We start from the raw sequence: 12045 nt of genomic DNA, 5'->3' as shown, positions 1-12045 counted from the left end.
AGTTTAAAAAAAAATCGATAAAAATCTGTTTTACTTTGCTTTGAAATGACAAAAGTCAAAAGATTAAAAACATTCAAACAATTGGAAAAACGTTTAGTAAGCTAACTAACCTGCCATCTAGCTAAGCTAGTAAGCTAACAAACGTTTACCTTCCTATGTTAATGTCTGCCAGCTTACATTAGCACCTACTGTTAACTCGTGCTAACGTCTCCCACGTTAACAGCAGTTGCTAATGATATTATGGGATATATTATTCAGCGTTATATTACAGTTGACCGTATTTGTTGCTTTTATAATTAACCTGCATCCTCTTTCTCTCTGTGTGTGTGGGGGGCAGGTCAGCGTTTAGCAAAACATGGCAGAGGAAAGGAAATGGTGGACATGGGAACATTTTTGAGGGCTTCAAAGTACCTGTGATATTAAAATACTAGTTGATATGGTCTTCATAGAAAATGAAGGGCTAATGTTCAAATAACCTTTTAAATGAAGCTGATAGTCTCACCATGCAGTTGGAGTGTTTTTGGGGTACCTATATGTCCTCAAAGTGATTAATTTATATATATTTAAGCTACTGTTAATGGCTGTGTCTGTTACATACATCTATATGCTATGGATATTATTGTTGTCCCCTCCATAAAATACTCTGTTTGTGGTCCCCCATTGTAATTGCTAAATCATTATCAGCTCTATGTTAGTTTGTCATTATGAGTGAACGTTTTCACAAACTATCTTTAAAGCTTGATCTTGATCTTGGCTTTGACCGGCCCTTGGTGTATTTTTGCAGTCGTATTCTGTTTTACATGATTTGGAGTACGGGGTGGTTTTTAATGAAGAACAATCAATTCGACAAAACATAATCTAATATTATGTTGTCAAATTATGTAAAACTGTTGTGTACATGGAGGAGGAATATGAAGACTCCTCGCTGCGTCTTTTTGTTCGTACCTGGAAGCACTGAATTCTCCAGGCGGTGTCTTTTACGAAACAGTGAAGTTGTGGAAAAGACTGAACAGGACACAGAGATGTAGATTTTTGATATGCTTCATTCTTTATTATGGTGAGTTATAGTTTTAAGGCACTTTAATGCAGAGTCCTCGAAGGTTCCAGCCGAGAGCTTCACTCTGCATCATTTCCCTTCTGTATGAGAGAGAATGAATAAAAATAATTAGGTGTGCAATCAGTTTAGTAACAGTATTCAGTGTGCAGAAAAGCAACAGATATACTTTCTGACCTTGGATCCAGCGTCACGGCTCTTGACTCTCATCTTGTTGACTTGCGACTCAGCGATGTCAGCCCTCTCCTCCGCCTCATCCAGTTCATGTTGCAGTTTACGGAGCTTGGTCAGATGGCTGTTAGCTTGTTCCTCCTGTCATAGATAGTTTTGGTTAAATATTTAAATAGTATGGGAGCAGGATATCCACCTGTAACACCAGAATACACCTGTACTTACAGCCTCCTCTGCAGTTCTCTTGTAAGATTTGACCTTCAGCTGCAGTTTGTCTACCAGGTCCTGCAGACGGGCCAGATTCTTCCGGTCCTCTTCAGTCTTCACAGTGTTGAATGAGCAGAGTCATGGATTTTACAACTGACACAGGGAATCAATGTGAATGGATACAGAAAATAATTAGGATATACCTGATAGGTAAGCTCCTTGACTCGTCTCTCATATTTACGGACTCCTTTAACAGAGTCACCGCCCTTCCTTTGTTCAGCTTCCACTTCAGCTTCCAGTTCCCTCACCTATGAAAACATCGACAAAGTGTCACAGAAGCCAAGCTTCATGTCCACACCTGAACAGGTAAGTGTCACTCACCCTGGCCTCCAGCTTCTGGACCTGCTTCTTGCCACCTTTCATGGCTATTTGCTCAGCTTCATCCAGACGGTGCTGCAGGTCTTTGATGGTTTGTTCCATGTTTTTCTTCATACGCTCCAGGTGAGCGCTGGTGTCCTGCTCCTTCTTCAGCTCCTCTGCCATCATGGCAGCATCAGTAATGGCCTTCTTCGCTTTCTCCTCAGCGTTTCTGCACTCCTGCACCGCCTCCTCCACCTCATTCTGAAGCTGAGCTGTGTCGCTTTCAAGCTTCTTCTTCTGGTTCAGCAGGCTGGTGTTCTGCAAATTGTTTTACAGTGAGCACATAAATAACTTGGACATAATGGCATATTATCATACTGTACAGTGATAACAGTTTGGACATACCTGAGAGTGAAGCAGCTGAACTCTCTCACTGACATCCAGCAGTTCCTGCTCCGCCAGTTTACGACCTCTCTCGGTCTGCTCCACCACAGACCTCAGCTCATCAAGTTCAGCCTGCAGCAGGTTGTTACGTCTCTCCACCATGGCAATGTTCTCCTTCAGATCATCATTGGCACGGAGAGTATCATCCAGCTGCAGCTGAGCGTCCTGTCAAGGAAGATAAGGTAACTATCCATGAGAAAATGGACAAAGAAAGTAATCCACAAGCATACTCCCATCATTGGTAGGACTTAAAAACTCACCTTCAGGTGAGCATGGACTCCCTTGAGCTGCTTCTGAGCCTCTGCTGCCTGCCTGTTGGCACAGCTCAGCTGGATCTCCATCTCATTGAGATCTCCCTCCATCTTCTTCTTCACTCTGAGAGCCTCGTTTCTGCTGCGAGTCTCAGCCTCCAGGGAGCTCTGCAGAGTGTCCGTCACTCTCTGATGATTACGCTTGGCCTGCTCCATCTCCTCTTCCTTCTCAGCCAGCTTCCTCTCAATCTCAGCCTTCACCTGGTTTAACTCGAGCTGTGATCGAAGAATCTTACCCTCTTCATGCTCCAGAGAGCCCTGTAAGAACAGTCTCTTCCATTAATTTGCATATCTTGTGAGAATAAGAAGAAAGCCATAACAACATACTGTATTCTCACCTCAGCTTCCTCCAGAGCAGATTGTATCTCAGCCTTCTCCTGCTCCAGCTGTTTACGCATCTTCTCCAGCTCATGGATGCTCTTTCCTCCCTCACCAAGTTGCTCAGTCAGGTCAGAAATTTCCCCTGTCATCAAAAGAACATTATGTTCATTATACTGTATGATTAGTATTGCTTAGTCCCATAACAGACATATCAAGATCACAAATCCACAGGATCCACAGGGAGGATGATTCTTTCTTAATGATGATTCTTAAACCTTGGATATTCTTATTTTCTCGTTTCATGGTCTCCAGATGATCCAGAGATTCTTCATAGGAGTTCTTCAGTTTGAAGAGCTCAGTGCTGAGGGAACGAGCCTCTTTCTGGGCACCTTCCAGTTCAGTCTGGGACTCCTCATACTTCTGCTTCCACTCAGCAAGGACCTGGTTTAATAATATCCGGTTTTAGATTACTTGGGATAATTCATCAATTAACTTTTTCCCTCAAGTGCTGTTTTTCCTGTCCCCCATTACCTTGTCAAAGTTTCTTTGTTTCTTGTCCAGAGCTGCAGCAGCAGCATTCGATCTCTCCACATCCACCATGAGATCTTCAATCTCACCCTGAAGCCTGTGTTTGGTTTTCTCCAGGGAGGAACATTTAGCATTAGCAGCTTCAACAGCTTCTTCTGCATCCTGCAGGCGCTGGGCCAATTTCTTCCTATATGACAAGGACATGATAATAACAATAGTTATCAATCCTTCTCAAAAACATCTCTGTGCTGTTGAAGAGGAGGCAACTGCTCTTACTTTGCTTCCTCCAGCTCCTCTGTCCTTTGGATGGCATCAGTTTCATACTTGGTTCTCCACTGGGCCACCTCAGAGTTGGCCTTGGACATGCTGCGTTGGAGCTCAGCTTTGGCCTCTTGCTCCTCCTCAAACTGCTCCCTCAACAAATCACAGTCATGGCGTGCAGACTGCACTGCATGGGCAAGTGCATTCTTGGCCTGGAAGGAGATAGTATAAGCTTTGATAAAGTAACATTTAAAGTAAGTATTCATCTGGAAACTTCATTTATTGTAATTTGAGATACCTTGACTTCCTCCTCCAGTTGTCTCTTGAGGTCTTCAATCTGCTGAGTGTAGGACTGCTTCCCTCTGGTCAGCTGAGACACCAATGAGTCCTTCTCCTCCAGCTGCCTGGAAAACTCACCTTTTGATAAGGAAGAAAATTATCCTCATTTCTTAAATATCATGAATTAAATTTAAAAGATTTAAAGAGTGTTCTTACCATTCTCAGTTTGAAGCTTTGCTTTCTGCATGGTGAAATCATTGATGATGCGCTGGCTTTCATCACTTTTAGACCTCAATTCACTCGTTTGATCTTCAAAGGTGCGACACATTTTTTCTAAGTTTGACTGAAAAGGAAACACAAGTTGCTTTCATGTTTAGAAACTCTTTCATTCAGACATCTCTAAACATGGGATGAAACTGGTACCAGTGAAGCATTATCTAGTCTCCTGGGGTAATTTGTTAGTTGTACTCACTTTGGATTTGACGATCTGCTCCATGTTGGAGACCACATCATCCAGCTCCAGTCTGAGCTCGCTCTTCTCTTTCTCCAGCTTCTGTTTGACTCTCTGCAGGTTGTCAATCTGCTCTCCCAAGTCTGCCACGCTATCTGCGTTCTTCTTTCTCAGTGTAGCAGCGGTGGCTTCATGCTGCAGAGTGGCCTCTTCAAGGTCTCTACGCATCTTCTGGAACTCAGCCTCCCTCTTCTTGTTCATCTCGATCTGGGCAGCAGTGGCCCCTCCAGCCTCCTCCAGCCTCTCGCTGATCTCCTCCAGCTCTCTGGCCAAGTCAGCCCTCTGCTTCTCCACCTTGGCTCGGGCAGCTCGCTCGGCTTCCAGCTCTTCCTCCAGCTCTTCAATACGGGCCTGAGATGTACAGTTTCCATTAAGAATGCCAAGTGAAAAGGAAAACAATGTCTTTGATCATTTGAATTTGCAAAGTAAAGGCTGTGTTAATTTCAGCTGACCTGTAACTCCTTAAGTTTCTTCTGAAGTTGGGACGCCAATGCTTGTTCATCCTCAATCTTGCTGAGAAGTTGGCTGATCTCAAAGTCCTTTCTGTTAAGACAAAAATATATCTTAAGCAAGCTGTACCTAAGTTAGTTTTCCCTACCTTTGATTTGGCAACTATATCACCAGACAAGAACTTACAATTCAGTGACATGTTTTTAAAACTTTTGCTTTATACTGTGTCTGGACATGGCAACTATTGGATCATGGTTGAGGTGAAAGAAAGATTGTGGTTGTGGAAAATAAACTATCATTAAGGTAAGACAGCAAAAAGGATATCAGGAAGGGAAAGTGTGTGGTTAGGGTTGATAAAAAGATGAATATTAACAGCTGGTCGGACTATTGCATGAAAGTCGGATGTGCTACACATCCTTCCACCAACCCAACTTTACAATCTGCTTTGGAACATAAAGGGCACACTACGTCCTGCGCATGTTAACATTGGATGTAAATTGGAGGTGAGGACTCATCCAACATTGCAGTAATTCCTGGAATGCTGAATTGAATTGGGAGAGCAAACTTACTTCTTCAGCTTCTCTTCAAGTTGCTGCTTGTCGTTCTCCAGGTCCATTAGGCTTTCCTGGCTCAACTTCAGATCTCCTTCCAACTTTCTCTTTGCTCTCTCAAGATCCATCCTGACCTTCTTCTCTTGTTCAAGAGAACCTTCAAGCTATTTCAAAGCATAGAAAAACATATTCATTACATATTATCCAATCAAGGTTTTAAGTCTATATCCTATTGAATGTATGTGAAGTTGTACTCACATCATCAACTTGCTGTTCCAGCTTGGCTTTGGCCTTGGTCAGAGTGTTGACTTTGTCCTCCTCACTCTGCAGGTCGTCCAGTGTTTGCTGATGAGCCTCCTGAAGAGCTTTCTTCTCTTTGGTCAGCTTAGCAATGATTTCATCCAAAGCTGCCATCTCTTCAGTCAGGTTTTTAACCTAAATAGTTATTAAGTTTATTAAGTTAGAACACCTCATGTAGTGGAAAATGTGTTCTATTAACGCTAGTCAAAATACTTTGTTACCTTGTTCTCTGTGGCATGCTTTTCCTTCTCCACTTTAGCCAGAGTCAGCTCCAGATCATCAATGTCCTTCTTGAGTTCTGAACATTCGTCCTCCAGCTTCCTCTTCTTGGCAGTCAGCTCTGCATTCATCTCCTCTTCATCTTCCAACCTCTCTGTCAGCTCTTTGGTTTTGGCCTCAAGCTGGATCTTACTCTTGATCAGACCCTCACAGCGCTCCTCAGCATCTGTAAGATTGTCTTGTTCCTGCACAAACCAATATCATAATCAATGACACCTGTGAGCATAAATCTGTGCACGTTTTAGGAACGATGAATGACTGATCTTACAGATTGGACTTGAAGCTGCAGGTCATTCTTCTCTTGGAGAAGAGTGACCATCTTTTCCTCCAGCTCTTTCTTGCGTGCCTCAGATTTAGCATAAGTCTCCTTGAGCTTTGTGAACTCCTCCTTCATGTTTGCCATCTCCTTCTCAGTCTCAGCTGATTTCAGCAGAGGTTTGATCTTGAAGTACATCTTCATCCATGGCCAATTCTTGACACCCATGAATGCACGGACGTTCCACTGGATCACCAGTAAGGAATCCCTGTAGATAACATAAATCAGCTTGAATCCTTTTTTCTGTACCTTTTAAGTGCTTTTACTTTTTAGTTATGCTAGTAGCACAGCTCTAGGGATGACAATGTCAGTAGATCAAGAAAAATATCTCAGTAAGTATCGTGAAATTGGCACAGACATTCATGATCACCAGAAGATAGATGTATTAATGTTGGTGTTACCCTGACTTTTTGTCTACCACTATCAACAGGTCAAATTTCAATTTGACAAATACTTGAGTTTATTGTATGAGCAAATGCCTGCAATACCGTAAATGTTAAAAGTAATGCTCCAACCTGCGCTCAACAATTTTCTGGAACTCAATCCTGGCCAGTAGTCCTCTGACTCTTGCTTGAATTCCAGTGATGATGAGAGCGAGACGATCGTCTCTCATCTCCTCAAGAACACCCAGCAGACCGGCTTTGAAGAACACCTTGTAAAGATACAGAAAACGTTAATGTGATTGCTTTTAAATAAGTGTTGTTTTTACTTAAATCAATGCTTTACCTTTGTGTGTCCCAGTTTATACTGCTCATGGTCGATGTCCAGAGAGCCCAGCAGTTTTTCTGCTCCTTTCTTGTTGTCAATGAACTGTCCCTCAGGGATAGCATTAGGGTTCAGGATACGGTATCTGAAATGTGGACAAATATACAAAAACCATAAGAACATTTTGACTATGACTGTACTGTAGATTTAAAACACTTTTTTCATTCATTTGTATTTACGGTACCTTTGTTTGAAGTCTCCATACTGGATCCTGTTGGGGAATCCCTTCCTACAGATCCTGATGCCCTCCAGCACACCGTTACAGCGCAGCTGGTGCATGACCAGAGGATTCTCCATCTCCCCAGGAGTCTTGGTCTCATTGGGGATGAGGCAGCGTACAAAGTGAGGGTGAGTTGACCTGAGGTTGGTCATCAGCTTGTTCAAGTTTTCCTGTAATAGTCAAAAACATGCATGATGTGCAAATGTGTAGTGACAGTATAAGTCTTTTTTAAATTAAAAAACAAATTAATAACAGATTTTAAATGTTTTAAGTTAATTCACCCTGTGCAGTGCAGACACAGTCTGGAAGGAAGAACCTTTCTTCTTTCCACCCTTTCCTCCCTTGCCTCCTGATTCCTGGGCTGTAGAAAAAGTTCATAATTCATCTTCACTATTTCCATATCCAGATGTGTCAAGTAGTTTTAAATGTTATAAAATGTCACAGAAGAAATGTACCTGAATCTGCTCCAGCATAACCAAAGAAAAGATATGACAACACTTTGAGGTTGGACTTCTGGAAGAGTCCCACCACAGTTTCATTCAGTGGATCCTTGTTCTTCACAAGCCAGTTACCGATGTTGTAATCAACAATACCAGCATAATGGACCAGGGAGAAATGAGCCTCTGGTCTCCCCTTGACAATCCTGGGCTTCTGGAAGTTGGGGCTTTTACCCAGATGGTTGTCATACAGTTTGGATTTGAATGTTGTGTCACTGGCTTTGGGGAACATGCACTCCTCTTCAAGGATGGACATGATGCCCATGGGCTAAAGGAAGGCATTGAATTGAATCAAAATTAATTGTAGCTAGAATTGTTGGATTAATAAAGAGTAGCTTATGTTTGTGACATTAACCCTGAAATCAGTTTAACTCAGTACTGACCTTCTCAATGAGTTCAATGCAGGCTGCCAAGTCCATGCCAAAGTCAATGAACTCCCACACGATGCCCTCTTTCTTGTACTCTTCTTGTTCCAGCACAAACATGTGGTGGTTGAAGAACTGCTGCAGCTTCTCATTGGTGTAGTTGATGCACAGTTGCTCAAAGGTGTTGAACTAGGAAGAGAATTCAAAGAGGGAAGTTACACAAAGTATATTTCATAGTCACCTGTCCATAAAATCTTTCATACTCACATCAAAGATCTCAAATCCAGCAATGTCCAGCACACCAATGAAGTACTGGCGGGGTTGCTTGGTATCCAGAGATTGGTTGATTCTCACCACCATCCACAAGAACATTTTCTCGTACACTGACTTGGACAGTGCACCAATAGAGTAGTAGACCTGTTTTAATATATAAAAACAAAGAATTGATCATGTTAAAACTATATGTACTTTTAATATTTTAGTATTAGGTTTTACTACATTAACAATGCTCCAACACTTTGTGGGGAGACTCACCTGCTGCACACTCTGACCTTTCGTGACCCACTCATTTCCAACCTTGACCCTTGGGTGGCACAGGCCCTTCAGCATGTCAGCAGAGTTCAAGCCCATCAGATACGCAACCTTGTCTATATCTGCAACAGTGAAAATGTATAATTTATGTATGATAAAGATCTCATATATTATACAGTCTTTTCAGTGGTCTGCATTTTGGAAGCTGTATTTACCTTCAGTGCCGTCAGCCTCTGCTTGCTCCTCTCTCTGCTTCTGCTTGAACTTCATGTTGCCAAAGTGCATGATTGCTCCAGTCAGCTTGTAGATACTGTTCTTCTCTTCTTGGGTGAAGCCCAGGACATCAAAAGCGTCCTTTAAGAAAAGAAAATTGTACATCACTTTAATAAATTAAAATCAAAGCAATGTGGTAGGTTACCTCAGTGTTTGATGAATATAGCACTGTTCTGTATATTGCTTACATCTGTTGCCATTAGCTCATCAGCATCATTAATTGATAAGACAGCGATCTCTCCTTGGGAGATGTATGAATAATCGTAGGGGTTGCTTGTAATAAGCAGCATCTCTGAAAAAGAAAACAAATTTAGTCATAATGTATGACTCATGTGTCATTTGCATTCAGCAACTGAATCTCACCCAGCAGTTCTGGTTTCTGTTGGGACAGAATCTGGTAGAAGATGTGGTAGTCTCTCTCAGCCTTGAGCTGATAGGTGACACGAGATTTCTCTAGCAGATCTGACAACATGTAAAATATTTGTTTTAAGATTTATTCCTGAGAGCTATGTTCTTGCCTTAAATTGATTAATGCTCCGTGAACTTACAAGTTTCAATATCAGCTGAAGACAGTTTCCCACTGACTCCAAAATGGATTCGAATGAATTTACCCTGTGATGAGAAAATGTTATTTAGATGTTGTCCACGTAACACAGTCACATCTGCACATGTACTCCTTAAAGGTCCAGTGTAGGCTTTAGGGGGATCTATTGGCAGAAATGTAAATTTAAACATAATTGGTGATTATGTTTTTTTTACTGTATAATTTCCTGAAACTGAGAATTGTTGTGTTTAATTAGAATTAGACTTTTATATCTACAGAGGACGCAGGTCCTCTTCCACAGAGTCTGCCATGTTTCTACAATAGCCCAAAAACTGGAGCCACTGAAGGGAGGGTGGGGCAAGTGGTATTGCGTTGGCTGCATCTGCAACCTCACTGCTAGATGCCACACTGGAGCTTTTAATGACCAAACGTACAAATCTGGAGGAGTTGTCATTTCTGATGGTCTTGGCGTTTCCAAAGGCCTCCAGAGCAGGATTGGCCTGGATGATTTGATCCTCCAGGGTGCCCTGCAAGTTTAATGGGTGCCAAAATTTAGGTCACAGAAGTAAATTTATTATGTATATTATAATTCACTTATAAAAGAAAATGGTTGAAACCAACCTTTTTCTCTTGAGCAGCATCCTTCTTGCCAGAAACAGCTGCGATGCTGGCAAAGTACTGGATGACTCTCTTGGTGTTCACAGTCTTTCCTGCACCAGATTCTCCACTGAGAGTGAAAACAATCGTGAACTTAACACATCATGGAGACAAAACATAAACTCTGCTTGTCAACCTAGATTCAAATATAACTTCTATGAATTACTTACGTGATAAGAACAGACTGATTTTCTCTATCTGTAAGATTTAAGACAATGTTAAGTATTAGGACATTTTTCTTTAATGTTTTGGATCATGTCAACGTTGACAAAGAGCTGAACTCACCTGACAGCATGTACTGGTAGGCATTGTCAGAGATGGAGTAGATGTGAGGAGGAGCTTCACTCCTCTTCTTTCCTCTGTAGGCATTGACCACCGCCTGATCGTACACTGGCAGCCACTTGTAGGGGTTGACAGTAACGCAGAACAGCCCTGAGTAGGTCTGTGGACAAAGATACATGAAACACAAAAAACATCATCTAAAGATTTCTCACAGTGAAGACGAGTAGATTTGTGATCTTTACTCACGTAGATCATCCATGCTGCGTAACGCTCTTTGAGGTTAAACAGCACAGCAGGTTCATGGAGGAAGGTGAACATCGCCATGTCCTCAATTTTATCGAACTTTGGCGGGTTCTGAGGGTGGATATCAGCCTCCTTATGGGTGACAGTCTGAAACAATTTACCACAGAGAATATCTCAGTATAAATTATTGTAAAAGTCATCAAAGCTGTTAGTTTGACTGCTGTGTCACAACCACTTTCCCACTTCCATTAGTCAGTGTAAATCTGACTTACTTTTCCAGCCTCAGTTTCAACGGTGACTTTGTCGCCATCTCTGCTGGTGACTTTGGCTTTAATGTACTCCACCTCAGGGTCGGGCACAAAACACTGCCTCTTTATGTCAAAGGGGCGAGTCTGTGCCTCCAGACGCTCCTTGTCCGACTTTCTCAGGAAGGAAGCGGCAGTCCCGAATTCTGCCATGAGAGCGTCACCCATCTTGGGACCTGTGCAGTACAAATGATGACTTCACATAGACTTTACATTTGTACAAAATAAGAATTATTAATCAAATATTTGTCTAAATGCGTACTGAAACAAATTGAAAAATAATAATATAGGGTTAGATAAAGATTACTATTATTGCTTTACCTGTGTTTTACCCCCTTTTGCAAGATGATTTGTTATATCTGCTGCAAATTATACAGAAGAAAAAACATTTAGAATCCTCCTAAAACCTTATAATTATTAAGAGTTGAACAAAGAAGATGTCATGAAGAATATAATTGTCTATTAAAAATCTCTTCCACAATACTCACCGTCACTCTGTGGCTGTCTGGTTACTTGCCTCCTGCTCTCAGTCTTCTTTATAAAGGCTGCAGTCCAACCATGAGCGGCAGAGAAATTAATTATTCAGATCTTCCATCAGATGATCTAGATATCAAGGCTGGAGGTGTTCACCTATTTGACTTATAAGGCTCGTAACCATTTGTTCTCACGAGCCCAATATGGAGAACCTGCTGGTGTGATGACATCAGGTCAGCAATGGTAAATTTCACAGCCGTTGTTCTATTTTAGCCCCCCACCCTTAATATTATTTTTAAAGTTTCATTGTTTACGTCACTGAATTGTCCATTTGGATGAGTTTACATCAAAACACATGTGACAGTGTTAAACATGTTAAACATCCATGCTGTTGACTACTTTTCCAAAAAAAACATGCATGAATTCCTCATTTTATTCATGTGACTTAAGCACATCCACCTGTCTCCTGCTGACGACAGCAAGGTCACAATGCTCTATTGTCACAAGTGAGAGTAACAACTACACAGCTGGCCTCTCCTGTCAACT

The 12045-nt window shown here is 41.8% G+C and overlaps 1 protein-coding gene across 1 annotated transcript; it reads right to left on the bottom strand.

Moving 5' to 3' along the window:
• Window positions 1–1025: 1025 nt before the first annotated feature.
• On the bottom strand, window positions 1026–11628 carry LOC311249582 (myosin-7-like). Its single transcript, XM_084340735.1, has 39 exons — window positions 11514–11628; window positions 11347–11387; window positions 10993–11201; window positions 10724–10867; window positions 10481–10637; window positions 10366–10393; window positions 10160–10265; window positions 9973–10065; window positions 9543–9606; window positions 9358–9456; window positions 9183–9286; window positions 8937–9075; window positions 8725–8843; window positions 8458–8607; window positions 8209–8379; window positions 7784–8093; window positions 7610–7689; window positions 7293–7498; window positions 7070–7193; window positions 6859–6995; window positions 6296–6551; window positions 5970–6212; window positions 5707–5883; window positions 5467–5612; window positions 4900–4990; window positions 4409–4798; window positions 4153–4279; window positions 3956–4074; window positions 3673–3869; window positions 3400–3583; window positions 3144–3309; window positions 2886–3010; window positions 2497–2805; window positions 2198–2401; window positions 1814–2110; window positions 1636–1740; window positions 1451–1546; window positions 1232–1366; window positions 1026–1137 (listed from the first exon to the last, which is right to left on the bottom strand). The coding sequence occupies exons 3-39, from the start codon at window positions 11191–11193 to the stop codon at window positions 1117–1119; spliced, it is 5820 nt and encodes a 1939-aa protein (XP_084196861.1). The 5' UTR covers window positions 11194–11201; window positions 11347–11387; window positions 11514–11628; the 3' UTR covers window positions 1026–1116.
• Window positions 11629–12045: the final 417 nt, after the last annotated feature.

Source organism: Pagrus pagrus (assembly GCF_965226575.1).
Source record: "Pagrus pagrus genome assembly, chromosome: 20".
NCBI lineage: Eukaryota > Metazoa > Chordata > Actinopteri > Spariformes > Sparidae > Pagrus > Pagrus pagrus.
This window is presented reverse-complemented; position numbering and strand designations above follow the sequence as displayed.